The sequence below is a fragment of the Papio anubis genome, chromosome 17 (assembly GCF_008728515.1).
Source record: "Papio anubis isolate 15944 chromosome 17, Panubis1.0, whole genome shotgun sequence".
Taxonomy (NCBI): Eukaryota; Metazoa; Chordata; class Mammalia; order Primates; family Cercopithecidae; genus Papio; species Papio anubis.
This window is the reverse complement of record NC_044992.1, coordinates 46,768,165-46,795,318: the sequence shown is the minus strand read 5'-3', so window position 1 is coordinate 46,795,318 and position 27,154 is coordinate 46,768,165. Positions and strand designations below refer to the sequence as shown.

Below are 27,154 nucleotides of genomic sequence, written 5' to 3'. Positions count from 1 at the left end.
TATCATCCAGGCTGGAGTGCGGTGGTGTGATCTCGGCTCACTGCAACCTCTGTGTCCCGGATTCGAGCGATTCTCCTGCCTCAGCCTCCCAAGTAGCTGGGATTGCAGGCATGTGCCACCACATCCAGCTAATTTTTGTATTTTTAATAGAGGTAGAGTTTCTCCATGTTGGCCAGGCTGGTCTCGAACTCCTGACCTCAGGTGATCTGCCCACCTCAGCCTCCCAAAGTGCTGGGATTACAGGCATGAGCCACTGCGCCCGGCCTATTTATTTTTTAACTGAGACTCCTGACCTGAGGTGATCCACCTACCTCAGCCTCCCAAAGGGCTAGGATTACAGGCGTGAGCCACTGCACCCGGCCCTAGTATTATTATTACTATTATTATTATTATTATTATTATTATTATTATTTCGAGATGGAGTCTCACTCTGTTGCCCAGGCTAGAATGCAACAGTGCGATCTTGGCTCACTGCAACCTCTGCCTCCCAGGTTCAAGCAATTCTCCTGCCTCAGCCTCCTGAGTAGCTGGGATTACAGGCGCGCACCACCATGCCTGGTTAATTTTTGTATTTTTAGTAGAGATGGGGTTTCACCATGTTGGTCAGGCTGGTCTCGAACTCCTGACCTCGTGATTCGCCCGCCTTGGCCTCCCAAAGGGCTGGGATTACAGGCATGAGCCATCGTGCTCGGCCGCTATTATTATTATTTTAGAGACGGGGTCTCACTCTGTCACCCATGCTGCAGATCAGTGGCCTGATCATAGCTCAATTTTGAACTTCGAACTCTAAGCGATCCTCCTGCCTTGGTCTCCCAAAGTGTTGGGATTACAGGTGTGAATCACTGTGTCTAGACCAAAGTAAATGTTTTGCTTGTTTGTTTGTTTGTTTTCTGAGATAGTCTTGCTCTGTCGCCCAGGCTGGAGTGCAGTGGCGCAATCTTGGCTCACTGCAAGCTCCACCTCCCAGGTTCACGCCATTCTTCTACCTCAGCCTCCCGAGTAGCTGGGACTACAGGCACCTGCCACCATGCCCGGCCAATTTTTTGGGTTTTTTTTTAGTAGAGACGGGGTTTCACTGTGTTAGCCACGATGGTCTTGAACTCCTGACCTCGTGATCCACCCGCCTCGGCCTCCCAAAGTGCTGGGATTATAGGCATGAGCCACCGCGCCCGGCCCAGTAAATGTCTTTTTTTTTTTTTTTTTTTTTTTTTTGAGACGGAGTCTTGCTCTGTCGCCCAGGCTGGAGTGCAGTGGCCGGATCTCAGCTCACTGCAAGCTTTGCCTCCCAGGTTCACACCATTCTCCTGCCTCAGCCTCCTGAGTACCTGGGACTACAGGCACCTGCCACCTCACCCGGCTAGTTTTTTGTATTTTTTTAGTTAGAGATGGGTTTTCACTGTGTTAGCCAGGATGGTCTCGATCTCCTGGATCTCCTGACCTCATGATCCGCCCGTCTTGGCCTCCCAAAGTGTTGGGATTACAGGCTTGAGCCACCGCGCCCTGCCATAAATGTTTTAAACATAAATCAAGTTGTGCCATTTGCTCCAGGACCAAAATACTCCTCATTGGCTTCCAATTGTCTCAACTCTTCACCATGACCTGAGACCTGTCTCTGGCTGCTGCTTCAGTCTCACAGCAGTCCAGCCAGTAGCTTCTTTTCTGCTTTTCAATGATGCCAAGCATGTTCCTACCTTAGGGCCTTTGCGTTGGCGGTTCCCTCAGCCTAGAACAATCTGTCCCCAGGTGTTTTGTGTGTGTGTGGTTTTTTGTTTTGTTTTGCTTTTTGAGACAGGGTCTCACTCTGTTGCCCAGGCTGGAGTGCAATGGCATGATCTCGGCTCACTGCAACCTCCACCTCCCAGGTTCAAGTGATTCTCCTGCCTCAGCCTCCCCAGTAGCTGGGATTACAGGCACATACCACCACGCCTGGCTAATTTTTCTTTTTTTTTCTTTTTGAGATGAAGTCTCTACCTCCCAGGCTGGAGTGCAGTAGCATGATCTTGGCTCACTGCAACCTCCGCCTCTCGGGTTGAAGCAATTCTCCTGCCTCAGCCTCCTGAGTAGCTGGGACTACAGGCGTGCACCACCGTGCTCAGCTAATTTTTTTTTTTTTTTTTTTTTTTTTTTGTATTTTTAGTAGAGACAGGGTTTCACCCTGTTGGCCAGGCTGGTCTCGAACACCTGACCTCAAGTGATCCACCCACCTCGGCCTCCCAAAGAGCCAGGATTACAGGCAGGAGCTGCTGTGCCCAGCCCCAGGTGTTAATGTGGCTGTTTCCTTCTGGTCATGCTGGTTTCAGCTCAAAAAAGCCTTTCCTAGCCACCCAATCCAAAGTAGACTTTCCCTCCCTCCCCATTCCCCTCCTCCTGCTGTCACTGTCACATTATCCAGTTACACGGTTCACTTGAATACAACATGGAGGATAGGGGTGCTGTCCCTTATGCAGTCAAACATCTGTGCATAACTTTTTTTTTTTTTTTTTTTTTCCCGAGACAATGTCTCGCTCTGTCGCCCAGGCTGGAGTGCAGTGGCACAATCATAGCTCACTGCTACCTTGAACTCTTGAGCTCAAGCAATCCTCCCACCTCAGTCTCCCAAGTATCTGGGAATACAGGTGCATGCCACCATGCCTGGCTAATTTTTAGAAAAATATTTATTTTGTAAAGACAGGGTTTTGCTGTGTTGCCAGAGTCACCTGGAACTCCTGGCCTTAAGCAATCTTCCCTCCTGCCTCCTAAAGTGCTGGGTGCTGGGACTAGAGGCATGAGCCACCAGCATGCCCAGCCTTTTTTTTTTTTTTTTTTTTTTAAGAGACAGGGTCTTGCTCTGTACCCAGGCTAGAGTGCAGTGGTGTGATCATAGTTCACTGTAACCACAAATTCCTGTGCTCAAGCGATCTGTGTATGTATAACTTTTGACTCCCCCAAAACTTAACTACTGGCCAGTACCATGGCTCATGCCTGTAATCCCAGCACTTAGGTAGGCTGAGATAGCAGGACTGCTTGAGCTCAGGATTCAAGACCAGCCTAGGCAATAGGGAAACACTGTCTTTACAAAAATTTTTTTTTTTTTTTTTTTTTTTTTTGAGACGGAGTCTCGCTCTGTCGCCCAGGCTGGAGTGCAGTGGCCGGATCTCAGCTCACTGCAAGCTCCACCTCCTGGGTTCACGCCATTCTCCCGCCTCAGCCTCCCAAGTAGCTGGGACCACAGGCGCCTGCCACCTCGCCCGGCTAATTTTTTGTATTTTTTAGTAGAGACGGGGTTTCACCGTGTTAGCCAGCATGGTCTCGATCTCCTGACCTCGTGATCCGCCCATCTCGGCCTCCCAAAGTGCTGGGATTACAGGCTTGAGCCACCGCGCCCGGCCACAAAAATTTTTAAAAATTAACTGGGCATGGTGGCAAGCACCTTTATTCCCAGCTACTGGAGAGGCTGAGACAAGAGGATTGCTTGAGCCCAGGAGTTTTTGGTTGCAGTGAGCCATGATCGCACCACAGCACTCCAGCCTGGGCAACAGAGGGAGACCTTGTCACAAAACAAAAAAACTAATAATCTACCGTTTACCAGAATCCTTATCAATAGCAAACAGTCCGTTCACACACATTTTGTATGTGATATGTATTATATACTATATTTTTACAATAAAGGAAGCTAGAGAAAAGAAAATGCTACTAAGAAAATCATAAGTAAGAAAAAAACATATTTACCATTCATTAAGCGGAAGTGGATCATCATAAAGGTTTTCATTCTCATCACCTTCACACTGAGTAGGCTGAGGAGGAGGAAAAGAAAGGAAAAGAGATGGGCTTGGTCTTGCTATTTTGGGGGTGGTAAAGGTGGAAGAAATGTGAGTATAAATGGACCCGTGCAATTCAAACCTGTGTTGTTCAAGGGTCAAATGCATTTAACTCGATGCTTGCTACTGCATGAAATTGTTTGTACATTTTTTCCTCGCGTTTTTGTTTTTGTTTTGAGACAGAGACTTGCTCTGTCGCCCAGGCTAGAATGCAGTGGTACAATCTTGGCTCACTGCAACCTCTGCCTCCCAAGTTCAAGCGATTCTCCCGCCTCAGCCTCCCAAGTAGGTGGGATCACAGGCACCTGCCATCATGCCCGGCTAATTTTTGTATTTTTGTAAAGATGAGCTTTCACCATTTTGGTCAGGCTGGTCTTGAACTCCTGACCTCAGGTGATCTGCTGGCCTCAGCCTCCTTAAGGGCTGGGATTACAGGCAGAAGCCACCGCACCCAGCTTTTCTTTGTTTTTAATTGATTATATACACAGGCAGTACACAATTTTAAAGGTACAAAAAAAAAATGTTCCTGGCCGGCTGCAGTGGCTCATGCTTATAATTAATCCTAGCACTTTGGGAGGCTGAGGCGGGCAGATCACCTGAGGTCGGGAGTTCGAGACCAGCCTGACCAACATGGAGAAACCCTGTCTTTACTAAAAATACAAAATTAGCCAGGCATGGAGGCGCATGCCTATAATCCCAGCTACTCCGGAGACTGAGGCAGGAGAATCGCTTGAACCTGGGAGGCAGAGGTTGCGGTTAGCCAAGATTGTGTCACTGAACTCCAACCTGGACAACAAGAGCAAAAACTCAGTCTCAAAAAAAAAAAAAAAGTGTTTCTTACTTCCCTATTGATCAGACACATAGTCCCACTTCCCACCAGAGGCAAGAACTATTTCTACTTTCTTATTTATCTTTCTAGATTTATTCTCTAAAATAACAACCATAATACTATGCGCATAACACGTACCCTTATTTTTCTTCGCATAGGGTACTGTATATAAGTGTATAGGTGCACATACACATGCATACACACACACACATTTTGTTCTGCACTGTGCATTTGATACTTATCAAAAATATTTGGCCAGGCCGGGCGCGGTGGCTCAAGCCTGTAATCCCAGCACTTTGGGAGGCCGAGGCGGGTGGATCACGAGGTCAGGAGATCGAGACTATCCTGGCTAACATGGTGAAACCCCGTCTCTACTAAAAATACAAAAAACTAGCCGGGCGTGGTGGCGGGCGCCTGTAGTCTCAGCTACTTGGGAGGCTGAGGCGGGAGAATGGCGTGAACCCGGGAGGCGGAGCTTGCAGTGAGGAGATCACGCCACTGCACTCCAGCCTGGGAGACACAGCGAGACTCCGTCTCAAAAAAAAAAAAAAAAAAAAAAAAATATTTGGCCAGGTGTGGTGGCTCATGCCTATAATCCCAGCACTTTGGGAGGCTGAGATGGGTGGATCATATGAGGTCGGGAGTTCAAGACCAGCCTTACCAACATGGTGAAGCCCCATCTCTACTAAAAAATACAAAAATTAGCCAGGTGTGGCAGCGCACACCTGTAATCCCAGCTACTCGGGAGGCTGAGGCACGACAGATATATATATATATCATTAAGGTTTTACCATGCTAGTATATTACAAATCTGCCCCATTCCTATTAATTTCTCTTCAGCTTTCCATTGTATGGCTCTCCCTCCATTAATATAATTCATTCTCTATTGATGGATATTTCGTTGTTTCCTTTTTTCTTCTTGCTATTGAAAGCAATGACTAATGCTACCACAAATAACCGTACTTACACAAATTTGCACTTGTTTAGGTATACTGGAGCTTATGTAGGTATACCTAGGAGTGAAATTGCAGGGTTAGAGGGTATGTGTGTGTGTGTGTGTGTGTGTATATATATATATATATATATATATATTTTTTTTTTTTTATGTAGATGGAGTCTCACTCTGTCACCAGGCTGGAGTGCAGTGGCGCAATCTAGGTTCACTGCAACCTCCGACTCCCTGGTTCAAGCAATTCTCCTGCCTCAGCCTCCCAAAGTAGCTGGGATTACAGGCACATGCCACCACCTTCAGCTAATTTTTTTGTATTTTTAGTAGAGAAGAGGTTTCACCATGTTGGCTAGGATGGTCTCTATCTCCTGATCTCATGATCCGCCTGCCTTGGCCTCCCAAAGCGGTGGGATTACAGATGCGAGCCACCGCACCTGGTTTCAGTCTTTTGTTTGACACTTGTTTATGGCCTGTCTCCCTCCTCTGACCATGAAAAGGACAGTGCCTTGTTCATTACTCTGTTCCCAGAGAACTGCACATGGTAAACTTCAATAAATATTTGATGAATAAGGAACCCTCATTGTAGACTCTACCAATTTTGTTCTAAGAGTATGGTCAGCTTGCCATTCAGCCTTTAGCACACTATACTTTTTTTTTTTTTTTTTGAGACGGAGTTTTGCTCTTGTTGCCCAGGCTGGAGTGCAATGGCACGATGTCTGCTCTCCACAACCTCCGCCTCCCGGATTCAAGTGATTCTCCTGCCTCAGCCTCCCAAGTAGCTGGGATTACAGGCATGCGCCACCACACCTGGCTAATTTTGTATTTTTAGTAGAGACGGGGTTTCTCCATGTTGGGTCAGGCTGGTCTCGAACTCCTGACCTCAGATGATCCACCTGCCTTGCCCTCCCAAACTGCTGGGATTACAGGCATGAGTCACCGTGCCTGGCCAGCACACTATACTATAACATATGCTTTGTCTTTCTCTTTCTTCCCCCCATGAGTACAATGGCTGATACACAGTAGGACTCAATAAGCCTGAGTTGAAGGAATGAATTAATGACTTTTCCGACTGTGGCTCACACCTGAAGCCAAATACAAGTTAGGAAGAAGGATAAGCTAAGGAAGCTCAGGGGAGAACTAGGGGCTCCAGGCTAGAAAGTTGGGAAGAGGAGAGGCCAGGTAATCACTATCTAGACATTGTTGTCTGGGGCTGTGCTGGCAGGGAAATTCTCAAGAGCTGTCCCAGAGAGACAATATCCCATCTTCCAAGAAGTCAACAGGACAGAAGTCTCTACTCCCCCTTCCACCATTAATCTAGGATTGTTTTTTCCATTAGGTATGTAGGCATGGGTTTTCAAGGACCTCTGAAACACTTTAGACCTCAACAATTTCCATTGTTAGTTCTAAAATATAAGAAAGCTGCGAAAATTAATATTTTATGGCCGTGTGGCGCGGCTCATGTCTGTAATCCCAGCACTTTGGGAGGTTGAGGTGGGAAGATCACCTGAGCCCAGGAATTGGAGATCAGCCTAGGCAACATATCTAGACCCTGTCTCTACAAAAAATAAAAAAATTAGCCGGACATAGTGGTGCATGCTGCAGTCCCAGCTACTCAGGAGGCTGAGGTGGAAGGATCACTTGCATCTGGGAGGTCGAGGTAGCAGTGATGGAGTGCAATGGCGCAATCTCGGCTCACTGCAACCTCTGCCTCCCGGGTTCAAGCAATTCTCCTGCCTCAGCCTCCGGAGTAGCTGGGATTACAGGCATGTGCCACCACGCCCGGCTAATTTTGTATTTTTAGTAGGGACCAGGTTTCTCCATGTTGGTCAGGCTGATCTCAAACTCCCAACCTCAGGTGATCTGTCCACCTCGGCCTCCCAAAGTGCTGGATTTATAGGCGTGAGCCACCGCCCCCAACCTTACGTACAAATTTTCTAAAGGGGAGAATCCCTACTTTGTCAGGATTTCATCCTCTTTAATCCTAAATGTCCTCATCGTTAAATGAGGATCCTCATAGAAAGACTCATCCCAGAGTCACAGTAAGGACAAAATGAAATGAAAAAAAAAAAAAAAAAAAAAAAAAGTATTGTGAAAGAACTAATCTGTAAGATGCAAAGTAGTATTAGCACTGGATTTCCGGTCAGCTCCTGGAGGGCTAAGGGTTGTTTTATTCATTTCAGCTTCTCAGTCAGTATCAGTTGGGTGGTCAACTCCAGGGGACACTATTCATGTTATATTTAACTGGAAGAATTGCCATTCACAGAAAATGCAATGTGAATGCTGCTCCCCAGAGCACCATTCACAGATAATGCAATGTGAATGGTGCCTCCTGGAGATTTTGCCTTGCTTAGCAAGGTGCTAGAGCTAAGGACTCAGAAATGTTTGTTAAGTGACTGAATGGAATCCCACTCTACTTCTTACTCATTCCAACCCCCAGGACAAAAAAGGAAAAGTTGACAAGGGGTGAGGAGAGTGGGGGAGGAGAAAGGGTGATCCTTAGCTACAAGGCTTCTCTGAGACTGGGTGTGGGTCGCTGCTGGTGGGAGTGCAGGGGAGGTGAGAGGGGAGAGGACACTAAAGCAAGCGTCCTGTTCCCAGGGTTCTCCTAATTTTCCTAGAAATATTATACCTCTCCGATCTCAGTGTAGAACCATACTGATGATTTTACAGCCCTGGATTTGTCAAGTTCTTATGTTGATGTATGCTGTTCATTCATTAAACAGACGAACAAACAAACGCACTTAGCGCCTACCATGAGCCAAATTCTGTGCTAGCACTGGAGGTAGAGTGGTGAACAGGATAGCGAAGGTTCTACCTCGCGTGGGGAAGCAATCAGTCTCGGGAGGTGGTACTTCAATTGCGACTAGAAGAAAAAAGAGGAGTGAGCAATTCAGACCAGGCCAGGTAGTCAGGAAGCTTGAGGGACATAACCCTCTGAAGCGGGGCTGGAGCAAGGGAGTGAGGGAGACTAGTGGGCAGGGGCCAAATCACGCACGGCTTGTGGAGATTGTATTTTATCCAAGGTAATTGGGAGCCAGTAAATAATTTTAAGAAAAAAAAAGTGTTACGGGCAAATTTTAATTTTTCAAAATGGAGCGCAGGTTGGAAGGGGCAAAAGTAGAGGCAGGGAGAGCCGTTAAGAGGCTACTGCAGCTGTCTTGGCGACACATGATGTCTTTAACCAGGGTGGTGCCAGAAGAGATGGAGAGAAGTGGATAGTTACAGGTACGTTTAGGAAGTAAAATCCGACAGGGCTGGTGACAGTAAACAGCCCTACCTCAAAAAAGATCCTGGAAAAGAAAACACTTTAGTTTGCTCATTAACCCATCAGGCGTCCCCCTTCCCTTAACCCTTAACCCAGTCGCCTCGATATACGGACACAGCAGGGGGACGAGGGGCGGGGCACGCGCCCACAAAAATCCGGGAACTTTAATTTAAACTGGGTGGACGTCACCCAGAGTACAATAAAGAACACAGGAACTTCCGGTTACTCCGGAAGTGGAAGCTTCACATACTCCTAAGCTCCTCCCCCGGCGGCGAGCCAGGGAGAAAGGATGGCCGGTCGGGCGGCGCGGTTGGTCCTGCTAGCTGGGGCCGCGGCGCTGGCGAGCGGCTCCCAGGGCGACCGTGAGCCGGTGTACCGCGATTGCGTACTGCAGTGCGAAGAGCAGAACTGCTCTGGGGGCGCTCTGAATCACTTCCGCTCCCGCCAGCCAATCTACATGAGTCTAGCAGGTAAGCCCCACCCCCACGGTAAGCCCCGCCCATTTGTCTTGCTCCCGCCCCCTGCGCCCCCAATACGCCTCTGCAATCCCTGAACCTTAGTTTCCGCATGAGGTCTCTTATGAATGTGAGTGAAGCCCCTAAGGTGATGAGAGCCTTACCAGCCTCTCTTACTTTCCCAGAAGCTTTCATTTACTTATTTATTCAGTCAAAAGGGTATTTATTAAATACATTCAGGCTACAATGTCTAGGAATGGCACAGAAATCAGACCAGGGTCCCACACATTGGGACTCACAGTCCCCACGGGGACATGAGCCTTCTCAAGTGCAAGGCAGAGAATGATTTGAGCCCCTGAAAGACTCTTAGATTGAGAAGTGTTTGGGATAGGATGATGTCGGTTCTGGCTTTGAAGAGTTGGGGGCAGGGATCATCTTGGAACGTTTTGTGTGAAGTGTGAAGGAGGGACTTTGGACTGGTACTTTCAATTTGGACCATAGTGGGCAAAGAACCAACGTATTGAGCACTCAGTGTGTGACAGATGTCACAATATGTCCGGTAATTTTTATCACACCCTTTGAGATAGTTTCTCTAATCCCAGTTGTACAGATGGGGATTAGAGAGATTAAATGCCCTGCCCAAGGTCACACAGCCAGTATGTGGTAAAGTGGAGTTTCCAGTTCTGGCCTGTTTGACCACAAGCTTGTCCTCTTTACTATTATGCCACTTTGCATTCCAGACAGAGGGAACAGAGAGAATGGATGCCCTGGGCAGATGTGGGCACATCCAGGAGCTTTATTTACTCAGGGAGCAGGGTACATGAACAGGAGTAGTGACCAATATGGTTGAAAAGGCAATTTGGAGCCTCAAAAGTCAGGTTGAAGAATTTGAGCTTCATTTTCATAGGAAGGGGGTAAGATAGCAAGAACTCTTTCCAGGAGAGTAAGAGCAAATTCTATATTCAGGAAGGACAAACATAAGCCCAGGTTTCCATAGATGAGTTCATCAGATGCCAAGATCTTGATGGACTTGAGCAAAAGGAGAGGAAATGTTTGCCAACGTAGAAAGATCATTTGAGCCCTGGAGTTCAAGACTAGCCTAGGCAACATGACAAGATGCCATCTCTACAAAAATTAAAAGAATTAGCCAGACATTGTGGTCTCAGCTACTTGGGAGGCTGAGGTGGGAGGATCATTTGAGCCCAGGGGATCAAGGCTGTGGTGAGCCATGATCTCCCCACTGTACCCCAGCCTGGATGAAAGAGTGAGACCCGGTCTCAAAAAAAAAAAAAGCCAGGCACGGTGGCTTGTGCCTGTAATTCCAGCACTTTGGGAGGCAGAGGCAGGCAGAGGTTGGGAGTTCAAGACCAGCCTGACCAACATGGAGAAATCCCATCTCTACTAAAAATACAAAATTAGCCAGGTGTGGTGGTGCATGCCTGTAATCCCAGCTACTCGGGAGGCTGAGGCAGGAGAATCACTTGAACCCGGGAGGCGGAGGTTGCAGTGAACCGAGATTGCACCATTGCACTCCAGCCTGGGCAACAAGAGCGAAACTTTGTCTCAAAAAAAAAAAAAAAAAAAAAAAAACAAAAAACGCCGGGCGCTGTGGCTCAAGCCTGTAATCCCAGCACTTTGGGAGGCCGAGGCAGGCAGATCACAAGGTCAGGAGATCGAGACCATCCTCACTAACATGGTGAAACCCCGTCTCTACTAAAAAATACAAAAAAACTAGCCAGGCATGGTGGCGGGCGCCTGTAGTCCCAGCTACTCAGGAGGCTGAGGCAGGAGAATGGCGTAAACCCAGGAGGTGGAACTTGCAGTGAGCCGAGATCCGGCCACTGCACTCCAGCCTGGGCAGCAGAGCAAGACTCCGTCTCAAAAAAAAAAAAAAAAAAAAAAAGACAAATATCTTTAATTGCTCACTAAAATATGCATACATAGATACACCTTCCCCTATTTGTTTGTCTCCCCATCTCTCATTCATTCAAATGGGAAGCTAGAATTTTGAGATTTCTCCTGGTTCTCTCCAACCTACAGGCCCTCTTGGCCTGTATTTGAGCTTGGACCCATTCATGCTGTCTTTCCTCTCTGTGCTGGGGAGTTCACCAGGCCACATTTGTCTGTTTCAGGCTGGACCTGTCGGGACGACTGTAAGTATGAGTGTATGTGGGTCACCGTTGGTCTCTACCTCCAGGAAGGTCACAAAGTGCCTCAGTTCCATGGCAAGGTGAGTTGGAGGGTCAGGGTAGGCATATGGTAGTAGTGTGGTAGGAGTAAGATACTCCCTGGTTGGACCACACTGTCCAAGCAGTCTGAGGCGTGGGGTGATGGGTGTGTGTTGGAGGCGGGTACCTGTTCTCCCCAAAATCTGCTGGTTTCCATAGAATTGGATAGGACCCATGTGTCCTGCCTCTGGATTTGGAGTAGCAATATCTGGAAGGCTTTGGAGTCTCCTCAGAGAGTGGTGCTGGGCCTCTTAGAGTGGTTGAGATGCCCACCTTACTGCAGGGACAAATTCCCTTACCTACTGTGGCATGTTTCCTGTTGCTTCTCCAGTAGGGGTCTGGATCCATAGTAATACGCTTCAGCTTGTCCAGCGAGGCACAGTTTGCTGGTACCTTTCTTTCTTTCTTTTTTTTTCTTTTTTTTTTAGACGGAGTCTCCCTCTGTCGCCCAGGCTGGAGTGCAGTGGCACGATCTTGGCTCACTGCAACCTCTACCTCCCAGGTTCAAACAATTCTCCTGCCTCAGCCTCCCGAGTAGCTGGGACTACAGGCGCGCATGCCACCACGCCCGGCTAATTTTTTGTATTTTTTTTTTTTTTTTTTTTTAGTAGAGACAGGGTGTCACCGTGTTAGCCAGGATGGTCTCAATCTCCTGACCTTGTGATCCTCCCGCCTCGGCTTCCCAAAGTGCTGGGATTACAGGCGTGAGCCACTGTGCCCAGCCTGCTGGTATCTTTCAATCCAGTATTATCTCATTCTGGCCTGTTGAGGTTGGCAGGAAGTATTCGCCCCCGTTTTTCACAGAGTGAGCTGAGGCTCAGTGGTAGAGGAGGGGTTGGGACCTGTGTCTTCTGGATGGCAACTCTGCGCTGTTTCCGCCAGGCCATACTGAGTCATCTACCCTGACCCATCTGGTCTTCCCAGAGATCAGGGCTTACAGTGCTGTGCCTGCTGGCCAGGATGGGGGTATAACCCTTAACCAGGCGCTGGAACGGGGCTCACTGGTCTGAAGAGGTACTGAACCTGAGGCTTTGGTCAAACTCCAGAGCTGAGGACCCAGCTGAGGACCTGTTGCTGCAGCATGTCAAGAATAGGTGGACTGGGCCAGTTGAGGGTTGCCTGCCCCTCAAACCCCCTTCATCTGTTCCTTTTTCAGTGGCCCTTCTCCCGGTTCCTGTTCTTTCAAGAACCGGCATCTGCCGTGGCCTCTTTTCTCAATGGCCTAGCCAGCCTGGTGATGCTCTGCCGCTACCGCACCTTCGTGCCAGCCTCCTCCCCCATGTACCACACCTGTGTGGCCTTCGCCTGGGTAGGTAACCTAGCAGGACTCCTGCTGTCTCCCCTTATCTAGGAAGGAGGAACTCTATATCCCTATTAACACCCAACAGGGCTTCTACTTACCAGCTTCCCCTCTGTTTTCTAGGGCTAAAGTTGCAACTACAGGGTGGTAAGGTCTGGGGAGAAAACAGGGAGGGTGCTAAATCGGGCCTTACGTTTCCAGCAGAGCCCTAGGTCAGGCTGTTTGGGAAGGAGAGAGGAAAGAAGGGCATTTTTCTTGTCCCAAAGAAGGAAGTCACTAAAAGACCCAGTAGGACAGTTTACAAACACAGAAGGGAAATGGGGGGCTAGAGAGGTTGCTGGGACCACAGGTCTTTCCAAGGGCCCCTCTGGAGGACCTGGAGCAATCTCAATTCCAGCCCAGGCCTGATGGGGAGTCACAGCCATAGTCTCTGTCTAGAGCTCAGCCTAGTCTTTGTTTTTTTTGTTTTTTTGGTTTTTTTTTTTGAGATGGAGTCTCACTGTGTCACCCAGGCTGGAGTGCAGATGGCACAGTCTTGGCTCACTGCAACCTCCACTTCCTGGGTTCAAGCGATTCTCCTGCCTCAGCCTCCCAAGTTGTTGGGATTACAGGTGCATGCCACCATGCCTGGCTAATTTTGTATTTTTAGTAGAGATGGGGTTTCTCCATGTTGGTCAGGCTGGTCTTGAACTCCTGACCTCAGGTAATCCACCCGCCTCAGCCTCCCAGAGTGCAGGGATTACAGGCATGAGTCACTGCACCCAGCGAGCTCAGCTTAGGCTTAGACTATCCCTGGAGAAGCCCAGGTATGGTTACATCTGCAGGTGCAGAAAGGGCTGTCAGCTTTACAGTATGACTGGTTTGAAGAGCTGTATTCAGGGCCTGATATAGTGTGATAATCACAGACTGGGGTGCAGATATGAACCATGAAAGCCTTGGGAAGGGCATGAGAATAAAAGGGTGCAATGGATGTCTCTAGGTCAGAGCTACCCCTGTAAGCCTTAAGGAAAAAATTTCCACTCACTCACCTTCCTGCTGTCACGGAAGCCATTCACTCAGGTGTTGAGCACCTACTATATGCCAGGCACTTTACTGGGTACTGGAGATCCAGAAGTCTGCCCTCTGGTGCTAATCATACAATTGAATGTAAGAGTACACCTATGAAAAAGTGCAGTTGGAGAGAGGTGCTTCAGGGGTGCGTGTAATGGCAGACCGAGACCAGCATGGGGCTGTCAGGGAAGGCTTCCCCGGGGAAGGGGCATTAAAGGTAAGATGGGAAGGATGCATGAATGTTAACTAGGTAAATTTGAGAAGAGTAGTGGAAGACTTCTAAAGAGAAGTCTTAGAGAGTGCCCAGGTGGGAGAGAGTGAGGGTCGTTCCAGGCAGCCTGACATGCAGGAAATCAGAGAGTAGGTGTGAGCTGGGCGGACTGATGGGTGGTGGATGGGGCCAGCCATGGAGAGCCTCACATTGGAGATCTTGACTCTCAAAGCATCGGGAAGCACAGAGGGATTTTATTTTATTTTATTTTATTTTATTTTATTTTATTTTATTTATTTTATTTTATTTATTTTATTTTATTTTATTTTATTTTTTATTTTATTTTATTTATTTTATTTTATTTTTTTTATTTTATTTTTTTTATTTTTTTTATTTTATTTTAGACAAAGTCCTACTCTGTTGCCCCAGCTGGAGTGCAGTGGCGCTATCTTGGTTCACTGCAACCTCCGCCTCGCAGTTCAAGCGATTCTCCTGACTCAGCCTCCTGAGCAGCTGGGACTACAGGCATGTGCCACCATGCCTGGCTAATTTTTGTATTTTTAGTAGAGAGGGGGGTTTCACTATGTTGGTCAGGCTGGTCTTGAACTCCTGACCTCGTGATCTACCCTCCTCGCCCTCCCAAAGTGCTGGGATTACAGGCATGAGCCACCACGCTCAGCCTACGGAGGGATTTTAAATGAGGGTTGCGGAGAAAAGTGGTTTCATGAATAGATTTGTCCTTTGGAAAGCTCATTCTGGCTACTGTGTAGAGAACAGATTGGAGGGGGTGGGAGTGGATGCAATAGACCAGTTGGTAGTTTTAGCACAGGGCCCAGTAGCTAGACTAGAGAGGTGGCATGGGTCTTGAGCATTGGAGAGAAGTAAACTTGAGCTGTGTTTTAGAGATGACATTAAAACTCTTCAAAAATTTATTTTATTTCCTTAACAAATACGTACATAGCTCATACTGTTTACCAGGCATCACTCTAAGCATTTAATAAGTGTTAACCTTGTTCATCCATAATAAGTGGCAAAAGGCAAATTACAGCAAACTTACTTATAGATCCAATTGGCTTTAATTTGTGATTCATGAATTGGGGCAGCCTCCATTCTACAAAATAGAATGCAAATTTCCACTGGGCAATAGCAGAACAGTGGGTTTTGTAAGGTGGGAACCAGGAATCAGAACCATAGAAAGAAACCTGATTGGTTAACATCAGGTTTTTTTTTTATAAGGGTTAAAGCAGAGGAGACTTCCTTACTTGGGTAGACTGGACTCTCCTGTTTTCAGGAAAAGTGGGCTGTTTTGGAACCTATCAGTTCCCTTAAAGTTTCAGTTTGAAGGTCAAGTGCGGTGACTCATGCCTGTAATCCCAGCACTTTGGGAGGCCGAGGAGGGCGGATCACCTGAGGTCGGGAGTTCGAGACCAGCCTGACCAACGTGGAGAAACCCCGTCTCTACTAAAAATACAAAATTAGCTGCGCGTGGTGTTGCATGCTTGTAATCCCAGATACTTGGGAGGCTGAGGAAGGAAAATCACTTGAACCTGGGAGGCAGAGGTTGCAGTGAGCCAAGATCACGCCATTGCACTCCAGCCTGTGCAACAAGAGTGAAACTCCATCTCAAAAAAAAAAAAAAAAAAAGTTTCCGTTTGATTATGTGACATTTAACATGAGTGACTTGATTTTGGTCTGCTCCCTTGGGTGTAGTGTGGGGGCTCAATCTGGAACAATGGCCTCCCGTAATTTTTATTTAACACAGCTTATAGGTATTATTATTTTCATCCCCAGTTTATGGATGAGGAAACCAAGGACTGAAAAGGTTAAGTCCAGCCACAGGTCACCAAGCCAGGGTTTGAATCCAGGCATCTGGCTCCAGAGTCCACACTTGCAACATCTTGGCTATGCTGACAAACTTCAAGAGTGGATTAGATGAGGGAAGAGGAATAAGGGATGACCCCTTGTGTTTCTGCTTATAAGACAGTGATTGGGGCCGGGCGCGGTGCTCCCACCTGCGGTTCCAGTACTTTGGGAGGCTGAGGTGGGCGGATTGCTTGAGCTCACAAGTTCCAGACCAGCCTGGGCAACATGGCGAAACCCTGTCCCTACCAAAAATACAAAAACAATAAGCCAGGCCTGGTGGCACATGCCTGTGGTCCCAGCTAGTAGGAGGCTGAGGTGGGAGGATTGCTTGAGCCCAGGAGGTCGAGGCTGCAGTGAGCTGTGATCCTGTCACTGTACTCTTGTCGCTCCAGCCTGGGTGACAAAGGGAGACCTGTCTTTAAAAAAAAAAAAAAAAAGACAGTGATAGAAGCTGTGGGTGTGGATGAGATCACCCCAGGAGAACTTAGTGAAAAGAGAAGGGATCTAGGGCAAAGCCCTGGGGAACCCCAAAACGTAATGGCTGGCTAGAGGAAGATGAGCCAGACACAGAGACAGAAGGAGTAGCCGGAGGGGCAGGTAGAGAACTGGGAGATAGTGTGCTTGGATTGTGCCTTCTGGGACAAGCACAGGAAGGAGAGAGGCTTCTGCTGTCCTGAATTTTGCACATGAGAACTGAAGGAGACCCCGGAATCTGGAGATACAGAGGTCTCTAGGACCTTAGGAAAGCTGATAGCTGGGGTGTGCTGCGAAGTCCAGGCCGAGCCTTAGACTTGGGAGGTGGGCATGGGAAGGAGGTCAGGGAAGGAGGTTGATAAACTTCTGGGAAATATTGACCTTCCTTAATAGTTCCTATTCTATTAATAATAATTGTGATAAGTTAAGGAACACGAGCCATATGACAGGCTTGTCTGAAGCACTTTACATACATTTCCTTATTTCATCCTCATGGTACCCTTATGAGCTCTGAGTTAGGCTCAGAGGGGAAAAAAACTTGCCCAAAATGAACAACAAGTTAGCAAGGAGTGAAGACAGGGTTGGCGTCCAGGGCTGTCTGGCTCCAGGGCCTGAGAACTTAGCTCTTCTTCTAGGCCACTGCATGTCCTGTGATGAGTGTTCGTGGAGCATTTGCTGGGGGTGGAGACAGGGTTTAGCACTTGTGGGGGCTGAACCTCCTGCCCCAGGGAGCTAAGCATAGTGGGAGGTGCAGGTCTGGGCAGCCTGGGCAGCGGACAGCAGGCAGAGTCAAGGGGTGCTCCGGTAGAGAGCCCTGGGAGTCGTGAGGTGGGGAGACCACGTCCTCTAACTGAGGAAGTCTGCCAGGCCAGGGAAGCCCGGGGAGGAGGAGAGGTTTAATCTGGGACTTGCAGGCCTGGCAAGGCTTAGACACATACATGTGTGGGGACAGGGGATTGAATTCCAGCATTCCAGGAAACCTTGGCCCCATTGTAGCTGTGTGAATGGGGGTAGAAGAAGAGTAGATGGAGCAGAGAGGCCCCTGAGTGCCAGGCTGAGGGCTAGGGGCTCTGATATAGGCAGGGCCTGGCATCGGCACACACTGTCATAGGCTGGGTGAGATAAAGCCACCACTTCCTGTGTAGGCCTCTTGGAGCGAAGCACATTTAGTCCTGGCTAAGAAAGCAGGAAGGGCAGGGAAACTGAGGAGGTTACACCTGTCTCCTCTCCTTTGGGGTTCTTCCACGGACACTGCTTGTCTGGGCCCACAGCAGGTACCACCCCCTTGTCCCCACCTCAACTAGAGAGCATGGGACAGCCCTGCCTGAACTCTGAAGAAGCTTAGAGCCTCCTCAGATAGCCCACAGGCCTGAGGGGACCTCAGAGGGTCCCACCCCTTGTCTTCATAGCATGTGCCAGAGGCCAGGGGTCACTTCACAGCTCTAGTCTTGTCGTCCCTGATTCTCGGATCTTTCACCTCAATGGTATCTGCAACTCAGCTTCCTTCTTGAAGAGGGGGGTCACACTTCCCCAGGGTAGCCTGCAGTCCAATGTGACTAGGGACCCTAGAGAAAAAGCAGGAGATGGCCGGGCATGGTGGCTCATGTCTGTAATCCCAGCACTTTGGGAGGCCGAGGCAGGTGGATCATCTGAGGTCAGGAGTTAAGACCAGCCTGGCTAACATGGTGAAACCCCGCCTCTACTAAAAATACAAAAATTAGCCAGGCGTGGTGGTGGGTGCCTGTAATCCCAGCTACTCGGGAGGCTGAGACATGAGAATTGCTTAAACCCAGGAGGTGGAGGTGCCAGAGCGGACAGGTTGCCATCAGACCAACCTGGGCAACTGCAGACTCCATCTCTTTTTTTTTTTTTTTTTTTTTGAGATGGTCTGCTCTGCCTAGCTGTAGTGCAGTGGCACTATCTCGCTCACTGCAAGCCTCGGCCTCCTCGGCCCACACCATTCTCCCGCCTCAGCCTCCCAAGTAGCTGGGACCGCCAGGTGCCCGCCACCAGCCACCCGCCAATTTTTGAGTTTTAGTAGAGACGGGGTTTCACCGCCAGCCAGGATGTGGCCGACCTCCTGACCTGTGGATCACCACCAGCCTCCCAAAGTGCTTGAATTACAGGCGTGAGCCACCGCGCCCGGCCGCGAGACTCCATCTCAAAAAAAAAAAACCGAACAGAAAAAGCAGGAGATGTTGGATGTTGGGGTGGTAGAAGGCAGATAGTGGGGCCTGTGTATCTTATGGAATATGGGGTTCTGGGACATGGGACCCCGTCATGCTCTCACTAGGCCTTCGAGGGGCAAAGCCTCAGAACCCACACTCCTGTGGATAGCCTAGTTTGGTTTTCCCAGTTGCTCTTGTTTCCAGTTGCCCTGTGAGTTTCTGCGGGAGGGAGGGATCCTGAGCTATATGGAGGATGTGGCAGTGGACTTTGAGCTGGGCCTTCTGGGGCACTGAGGCTCCTGATTTCTGTTGGGGTGAGGGTAGGAAGGCAAGGTCCCTCACCCACTCCGGGCTACGTCTTGGGGAAGGGTACCTCAGCTTTGCCTCTGGGAAATGAGGAGACCCTGCCCCCCATCAGGGCTCTTGATAACGTTGGCACAAGAAAGCAGCCCTTGCCTTGCCATTTAGGCCTGGGCTTGGGCTGGGGGGCAGCCTGGCAGGGGGTGGGGAGCCCACCAAAGCTCCACATACCATGTGTCTTTGACTTTATGGAGCAGGGGCCCCTGCCATGTGCCAATGCTGGAACGCCAAACCAATTCCCCAGGCCTTCATCCAGTCAGGAAAGGTCCTCAGGTATAGAGAGAAGAGGGTGAAGTGGTGGGAAGCCCAAACCATCTGTGTAGAGTGGTTTGTGTAGGTGGGGACCGATTCTTCTCTTCCTCTGTCAAGAAGAGGTAGGTTGCAGCTGTAGTAGAATGATGATTAGACTTCAGGAAGGACTTCCCATGGTCAGACAAGAGCTATTGGAACAGGCAATGGCGGGAAATCAAGGGATCCTTTAGGATGGTGGAAAAAGCCCTCCTTCTCCGTCTTCATCCACCTCTCTCTCCCTTCTCTCAGCTTCTCCATCTTCATCCACCTCTCTCTCCCTTCTCTGAGCTTCTCCGTCTTCATCCACCTCTCTCTCCCTTCTCTCAGCTTCTCCGTCTTCGTCCACCTCTCTCTCCCTTCTCTCAGCTTCTCCGTCTTCATCCACCTCTCTCTCCCTTCTCTCAGCTTCTCCGTCTTGATCCACCTCTCTCCCTTCTGTCGGCTTCTCGTCTTCACCCGCCTCTCCTTCTTCTCCAGCTTCTCCGTCTTCATCCACCTCTCGCCTCACCAAGCTATAGGTCTGCCACCTCTCTCTCTCCTGTCAGGAGTAAGGCCGGGGAGCTGGCTGCCTGCCTAGGGCAGAGGGTGAACATTAATGACACCTCTGGAGGAGCCCAGGATGGCAGCAGGCGTCATGTTCGCCACAGGGCTGAAAGGCTGTTTAGGCTTGCTTGTCCCCACCGCCATGGTGTCAATGACAGCCCCGAGCACTGGGGCTTAGCGCCGGGTCGAATTCCTGACAGATCTGGCTCACTTGGCATCCAACCAGTTTCACGGCTGTGATATTTTTGTCTCGATTTTCTTATTTCCAACAGACTGAAACAGCCTCTTGCTCTCCCTCCACCCAGCCTCCGATTCCACCCCCACTGGCACCCTGCCCCTGGCCACCCCTTCTACTCAGTGTTTACGCAAAACTCTGGGTGCCTGCCGGGCAGCCTGTCGCCCTCCTGGTCAGTTCCCCTGCCTGCCCCCCTTCACTCGAGCGTGGCGAGGAGTCCGAGAGTAGCCGTGCCTTGGCATCTTGGAGCTCTCCTTCCTTCCAAAGCCCATCTGTCCCCTCTGCTTGCTCTTGCTGACAAACTCTGAGTGAGGAGAAATGGATCTGTTTGGTTCACATTAATGGGATCACGGCTCCAGAGGAAGGAGGAGAGGCTTTTCCTATAGCTGAGGTGTCTCCGTTCCGGAATGGAGAGACCCTGGGGCCCCATAGTTTGACCTCGAACCTTGTGACCCTTGAGGAAAGGGAAGTTGAGGGGCAGGTGAAGGGGCGTGGTGAGAGTCAGTCTTCTGGACCTGATGAAGGAAACTGACATTGACATTGATGGGCACCTACTACGGACCAGGCAACAAAACCAGCAGCCATTCAGAGGAGTTCCTTGGTGCCAGGCATTCTGCAGACCTCGTGCTCACGGCCTCCTGTGCGGTGGGCATCATTACGAACCTGTTTTGTAGGTGGGGCAGTGGAGGCTCACACATACTGGGTTATGTGTCCGAGATCACACAGCTGCTTAGTGGCTGAGGCAGGACTTGAATGCAGACTCTGTCTCATTGTGGAGACTGGACACTCTTCCCCCAGCCTGGAGCTGTGGGGGTGGGCCTAGGCAGCTGGGAGACCACCCCTTCTCTGCCTAAACATCTTTGGCCTGCAGGGAGAGTGGGAGGCAGACATTCTCTTGGGCCTCAGTTCTATAGGAAGCTGACGGGATTCCGTGCTGGTCAGGCAAGTGGAGAGAACACTCATGTTTCATCCTGTTCTGGGCTCTGTGCTGTACGCTGTGTTTGTATTGCTCATTAAAGCCTTATCAACTATGATTATTCCCATTTTGCAGATGAGAAAACTGAGGCACAGCAAGGCTAAATAACTTGCCCAAGGACACACAGGAAATGCAGAGCCAGGAACTGAACCCTGGCAGTCTGGCTCTAGGGCTTGCATTCTTAATGACACTACCTCCCAAATCTGAGGAAAGGGTGAGAAGAGGAGCACCCCCAGAGTGGGATGCTCCCCAGGGGGGAGGGGCTTTTCAGGGGTGCAGAGGCCAGGCTTCAGGTGGGTCTCTGAGTAGAAGGCACCCAGGGAGGCGGTTGGAGAGGGGACCCAGCAGCCCCACCCATCCTGTGGCCCTACGCACATGTTTGCCCGCACACACACCCCCTGCTTTCGGTGTTCTGAGCCACTTAGCTCAGTCCTGCAGTCCTCTTGTCACCTCCCCCTTCCTGCTGTGGGTGACAAGGAGGCCTGGCTGGCTGCCAGTCCCTGCCGCCCACCCCTTCTCCCTCCCACACTGGCTCCAGGGCCACTCTCCTCCCTAAGGATGTCCCTGTTCCTGGCCTGCCAGGGAGACCTGGTCCATGTGATTGCCTGGCCCCATCTCCAGCCCAAGCCTGCTCCTCTCCCCATGCTGACCCTAAACTTTTCAGACTGTGGGAGCAGCGTCCGAGAAGCCACCAGGTTCAGTCCCGTTTTGCAGCCTCCACGCCTGTCTCTGGGGAGCGGGCTGCAGCAGGGCAGAGCCTCAAGTCTGGTGGAAGGGACAGAGTGGCCATCCTCAAAGGAGGAAGCAGCCTGCCCGAGACCACACTGCCTAACGCCAGGCTGGGAAGGAACTAAGTTTCACTTGAGCCATGATTTGTCCCAGGGGAAGCTTGGGCTGAGAAGGGCAGGGCCCTTTGCCCAGGTCAAGAGGAGCAGAAGCAGCAAGGCTCAGCCCAGAGCCCAGGCCAGACAGGTGTGCCAGGTGGCCCTGTGCCCTCCAGAGCTCGGCACCCCGAGAACCTCATTGGCTGTGCAGTAGTTCTGCCCCACCTGCACCCCTTCTCCTTCCATTCTCTCCTAAGCTCCCCAGACCTGCATTTGGAATGCATCTTACTGTCTGACCCGCCTGCTGCCGTGCCCGAGAGCGTGGCTTCTTGTCCTCTCCCTCTGTCCCCCGCCTGGCCAGTTTTCCTGGTACATTGGAGCCAACTGAGCAGTTCCTGGCCTTTCCTCATCTCCGCCAGGCCTGTCCCACCCCAGCGCATCCCTCCCCACCTCCAGGCCATTCCCGGCCTGGCCCGCTGTTCCTTTGGTTGTCACGGTTTCCCAGCCCTTCCCCTCAGCCCACCCTGCTTTCAGCAGTTTGGGCCTTTGCTGTGGACAGTGCCAGCACCAACGCCCACAAGCTCTCAGGCTCATTCGCTAGATAACCTGTGTGCTTTCTCCACGCAGCGAATTTCCAGGAAGAAGGCCTCAAACATTCCCCTGGGCCCTGGCCCACCCGCCGCCCCTCCAGTCCTGCCCTCTGCTCCTCCCAGGCGCGGGAGCAGCCACTGGTCTGGCGGGTTGGGCAGGCCCAGCCAGGAGGAAGCTGGGCTTGGTTCACCCTCCTCCTGGGAGCCGGGGGCCCCAGTGGGATCTGCTTGATCTCCCTCCCCTGCTGCTCAGAACACACCCCAAGCTGGCTCGAGCCCCTCCACCCCACCCACCTCACCCACCTCGTTCCCGCCCCCAGAGGCTGAGGTCACTGGCTCCCCGGGCGCCCGGGTGGGGCTGTCAACACCTGCCGGTTGGAGGAGGAGGCAAGGCCCCTGGGGGCTGTTGTCTTAGCAATTGAGTAACTAGGGAGCTTGGCTCTGCCGGAACTGGTTCCCAGGCCAGGCCGGAACCTGTGGAGGCTGCAGCCCCCTGTGGCCTTGGGGGTTTGGGGTGGCAGGAAGTCTACCCCAGTGACCCTGGCTGGGTGGGGGTAGAGGGACATAGGTTTGTTCCGAGGGCTCCAGGGGCAGGAAAAGCACATTTCTTGTCCCGCAGAGCTCCTTCCCAAAGGTGAAATGGATGTGAGCCTATGGGGGTCCCTGCCTTGGGGTCAGGGTGTGGGGCTGCATGCTCACCAGCCCCTCCCTCCTCAGGTGTCTCTCAACGCATGGTTCTGGTCCACGGTCTTCCACACCAGGGACACTGACCTCACAGAGGTGAGCACTCCTCCAGCTCCCCCTCCTGCACAGGGTGGTTCCAGAGGAGCCCAGAAGCGGGCAGAGGGGCTCTAGAGGGTCATGCCAACTCCCTCTGAGGAGCACTGGGAGGAGTACAGGGTGGGCATCCTAAACCTGTTGGTGCCCTTGATCCTCATTGAGCCTCGTCAGGTGGGGATGAGTATTCACTCTTCTTGCCTGATGAGGCAGCTGAGCCTTCGAGAGGTGGACCGCATGCTTAGGGGCACCCAACTAGTGAAGGGTTGCCACAGGACTTGACCCCATGGCTGTCAGACTCCACACTGTGCTCTGAATTCTATGCAGGGTTGTCATGTCCTGGAGCCTCAGCATGAACCCTCCACCAGCATCCCTAAAGCTTTGTTCCTGAGCACATTTTTCAAAAATTGTACAGTGATGTGAACACAAGGCTCAGTTGGAGAGAAACAGTGATAGGCAGGCCCAGGACCCCGCCCTCCGTGCCCCATCCCTGAGGGTCCTCTTGGAGTGAAACAGTGATAGGCAGGCCCAGGACCCCTGGCCTCCCTGCCCCATCCCCATGGGTCCTCTTTGTGAAGCCTCATGCTGGTCTCTCACCACCTTTCCCTGTCCTCAGAAAATGGACTACTTCTGTGCCTCCACCGTCATCCTACACTCAATCTATCTGTGCTGTGTCAGGTAAGCCTGCTGGGGTGGCTGCAGGGGCAAAATCGAGCCCTGGGGGCAGAAAGGGGTCACCCAGCCCTCCCCTGGGGATGCTGCCCCAAGGGCCTTCTTCACTAGTCTCCCAACACCTTCCCACCCCCCCACTTCTGCTGTCCTGGGTGAGGACTCTGGGGTAGGACTGGGGGTCCTGGCTCCTGACAAGGAGCTGTAGCACTTGGCCCCAGGCCTCTGGGAGGGTTGGAGGCCTGCCCAGCTGGCCTTTTTGGTGGGGAGAGGGGTAGTGTTTTCAGGGACCATGTACCGATGTTGAGGGGAGGAGATGCTTCAGGGAATGCTGCTCTGGGGTTGGGCCACCCCCCCTCTGAGCAACCCTGGACGGTGGGGCAGGACTGTGGGGCTGCAGCACCCAGCTGTGGTCAGTGCCTTCCGAGCTCTCCTGCTGCTAATGCTGACCGTGCACGTCTCCTACCTGAGCCTCATCCGCTTCGACTATGGCTACAACCTGGTGGCCAACGTGGCTATTGGTGAGGCCCTGGGGGGCTTGGGCCATCTGCAGAAGTGCTAGCTTGGGGTGCGAGTGGGAGGTTGGTGCCATTCCTGGAGAAGGAGGTTCTAGAGAAACCCTTGGGGTAGAGGAATGGAGAAGAATTTGAGGTGGGAGAGAGAGGAGGCTGGGAGGAGAGTCCGAGGATGATCCTGGGGTCAGAGAGCATGTTGGGTGCGGCCTTGGGGAGAAGGAGCCGAAGGAATGAGTCTCTCCTGCCCCCACTGGCACCCAGGCCTGGTCAACATGGTGTGGTGGCTGGCCTGGTGCCTGTGGAACCAGCAGCGGCTGCCTCACGTGCGCAAGTGCATGGTGGTGGTCTTGCTGCTGCAGGGGCTGTCCCTGCTCGAGCTGCTTGACTTCCCGCCGCTCTTCTGGGTCCTGGACGCCCACGCCATCTGGCACATCAGCACCATCCCTGTCCACGTCCTCTTTTTCAGGTGAGTGCTGCCCCCTGCCTGGTACTCACCTTCTTTGGACCCTTCCTTGCCCATTCCTCAGGGGAGACTGGGGGCTCTGTGTGCCCATCCTCCCCTTCCTACCTTGCCTGCACGCACCCCACCCTTGTCCCCACGCGAGCTCTCAGAGCCGTGTGCCTCAATGGGCTGCTCCTTCGGCCCACAGCTTTCTGGAAGATGACAGCCTGTACCTGCTGAAGGAATCAGAGGCCAAGTTCAAGCTGGACTGAAGACCTTGGGAGAGAGTCTGCCCCAGTGGGGATCCTGCCCCCGCCCTGCTGGCCTCCCTTCTCCCCTCAACCCTTGAGATGATTCATTTTCTCCTTTCAACTTCTTGAAATTGGACATGAAGGATGTGGGCCCAGAATCATGTGGCCAGCCCACCCCCTGCTGGCCCTCACCAGCCTTGGAGCCTGTTCTAGGAGAGGCCTCCCAGCATCTGGGACTAGAGAATGGGCAGCCCCCTGCCTCCTGGAGCTGAACTGTGGTGGAACTGAGTGTGTTCTTAGCTCTACCGGGAGGACAGCTGCCTGTTTCCTCCCCACCAGCTTCCTCCCCACGTCCCCCACTGCTTGGCTGGGTCCCAAAGCTGTCTGTCTACCTGGGAGACCGGGGACCACAGGCCTTAGGGGGATACAGGGAGTTGCCTTCTGTTACCAACCCCCACCCTCCTCCAGGACACCACTAGGTGGTGCTGGATGCTTGTTCTTTGGCCAGCCAAGGTTCAAGGCGATTCTCCCCATGGGGTCTTGAGGAACCAAGCTACTGGGATTGGGTTTGGGAAGGGGTTTCACCCTGATCATTGCCCTAGCCAGGTTCCCAGGAGGCCTCACCACACTCCCTTTCCGGGCCAGGGCAAGGATCTCATGCTGCTGTCTGGTTGAGAGCCTGCCACCGTGTGTCGGCAGTGTGGGCCAGGCTGAGCGCATAGGTGGCGGGGCGGTGAGCATGGGCCTGGGTGTGTGTGAGCTCAGGCCTAGGTGCGCAGTGTGGAGAGGGGTGTTGTGGGGGAAGAGGTGTGGTTTCAAAGTGTGTGTGTGCAGGGGGTGGGTGGGTTGGCGTGGGTTAGGGGAACATGCGTGTGAGTGTGCTGGTGGGCGTGTGAGATGCGTGGTTGCCAGTGAATGTGTCCACAGTTGAGAGGTTGGAGCAGGATGAGGGAATCCCGTCACCATCAATAATCACTTGTGGAGCGCCAGTTCTGCCCAAGGCCCCACCCGGGCGGACAGCCAGGACCTCTCCATGGCCAGGCTGCCTGTGTGCGTGTTCCCTGTCTGGTGCCCCTTTGCCAGCCCCCTGCAAACCTCACAGGGCCCCCACACAACAGTGCCCTCCAGAAGCAGCCCTTCAGGAACAGAGGAAGGAAAATGGGGATGTCCGGGGCTCTTTCCAGCCTCCTTTTCTCCTTGCCTTGGCATGGCTGGCCTTCCCCTCCAAAACACCCATTTCCCTGCTGCCAGCCCCTTTGCCATAGCCTGACTTTGGGGAGGGGGAAGGGGCGATTTGAGGAAGAGGGGGAGAAAGCTTATGGCTGGGTCTGGTTTCTTTCCTCCCCAAAGGGTCTTACTGTTCCAGGGTGGCCTTAGGGCGGACAGGGGCCACACTGTGCCAGCACTCTGGTAAAGGTGACCCCTGCCATTTACCAGCAGCCTTGGCATGTTCCTGCCCCACAGGGATAGAATGGAGGGAGCTCCAGAAGTTTTCCGTCCCAAAGGCAGTCTCCGTGGTTGAAGCAGACTGGATTTTTGCTCTGCCTCTGACCCCTTGTCCCTCTTTGAGGGAGGGGAGCTATGCTAGGACTCCAACCTCAGGGACTCGGGTGGCCTGTGCTAGCTTCTTTTGATACTGAGAACTGTTTTAAGGTGGGAGGGTGGCAAGGGACGTGCTTAATAAATCAATTCTCAGCTCACCTGCCCTTGTTCAGCTCATTTGCGTGAATAGGGTGGGCTGGAGGGCAGGAGAAGACAGTTGTGGCGGCAGGGGCAGGTCCCAGAGCTGGCTGGAGGCAGTAAACAGAGGCGGGGTCTCTGTCTGGGAACGTGGGCGTGGGCGTGGGGAATAGCAGGGCCCAGAGGCAGAGCTGGGCAGAGCTCAAGTCCAGTTGTGAGAGGGAGCCAGAGCCAGTTCTTTCCTTTTCTCTTCCCTGGGCCATTGTGCTTCAATCATAACACCCCCACTTCCCCACCACCTTGCAGATTCTACTTCCATCTCCTCATGATCCCCACTCTTCCCCATTCTGGTCTGAACCAGGCTGCACTGTTTGTGACTTCACCTCTCTGAGCTTCACCTGGAAACAGACTA

General features: G+C 51.8%; 2 protein-coding genes across 7 annotated transcripts in view; one reads left to right on the top strand and one right to left on the bottom strand.

Annotated features, from left to right (window-relative positions):
- The window catches only part of ERBB2 (erb-b2 receptor tyrosine kinase 2), a 44,705-nt gene extending 35,607 nt beyond the window's left edge, over window positions 1-9,098 (bottom strand). The window contains exons 1-3 of the mRNA XM_009190506.4: window positions 8,853-9,098; window positions 8,328-8,438; window positions 3,709-3,773 (exon numbers count right to left, since the gene is read on the bottom strand). The gene's annotated coding sequence lies outside the window, so the exon portion shown is untranslated. The remainder of the gene's footprint in view (window positions 1-3,708; window positions 3,774-8,327; window positions 8,439-8,852) is intronic.
- PGAP3 (post-GPI attachment to proteins phospholipase 3) lies at window positions 9,037-26,762 on the top strand. 6 transcript variants are annotated; one of them, XM_003912933.4, is made up of 8 exons: window positions 9,037-9,310; window positions 11,428-11,525; window positions 12,680-12,832; window positions 23,126-23,188; window positions 23,802-23,863; window positions 24,239-24,375; window positions 24,631-24,835; window positions 25,020-26,762. In XM_003912933.4, exons 1-8 carry the CDS (start codon window positions 9,130-9,132, stop codon window positions 25,081-25,083), a joined length of 963 nt encoding a protein of 320 aa, XP_003912982.2. In that variant the 5' UTR covers window positions 9,037-9,129; the 3' UTR covers window positions 25,084-26,762. The 6 variants fall into 6 exon arrangements, 4 of the variants coding, with proteins under 4 accessions (XP_003912982.2, XP_021783997.2, XP_009188767.1 ...); XR_639181.3 differs by having other exon boundaries at window positions 9,072-9,310; window positions 24,729-24,835; window positions 25,020-25,134; XR_001896090.2 differs by lacking the exon at window positions 25,020-26,762 and adding an exon at window positions 21,070-21,208 and having other exon boundaries at window positions 9,072-9,310; window positions 24,631-24,704.
- Window positions 26,763-27,154: the final 392 nt, after the last annotated feature.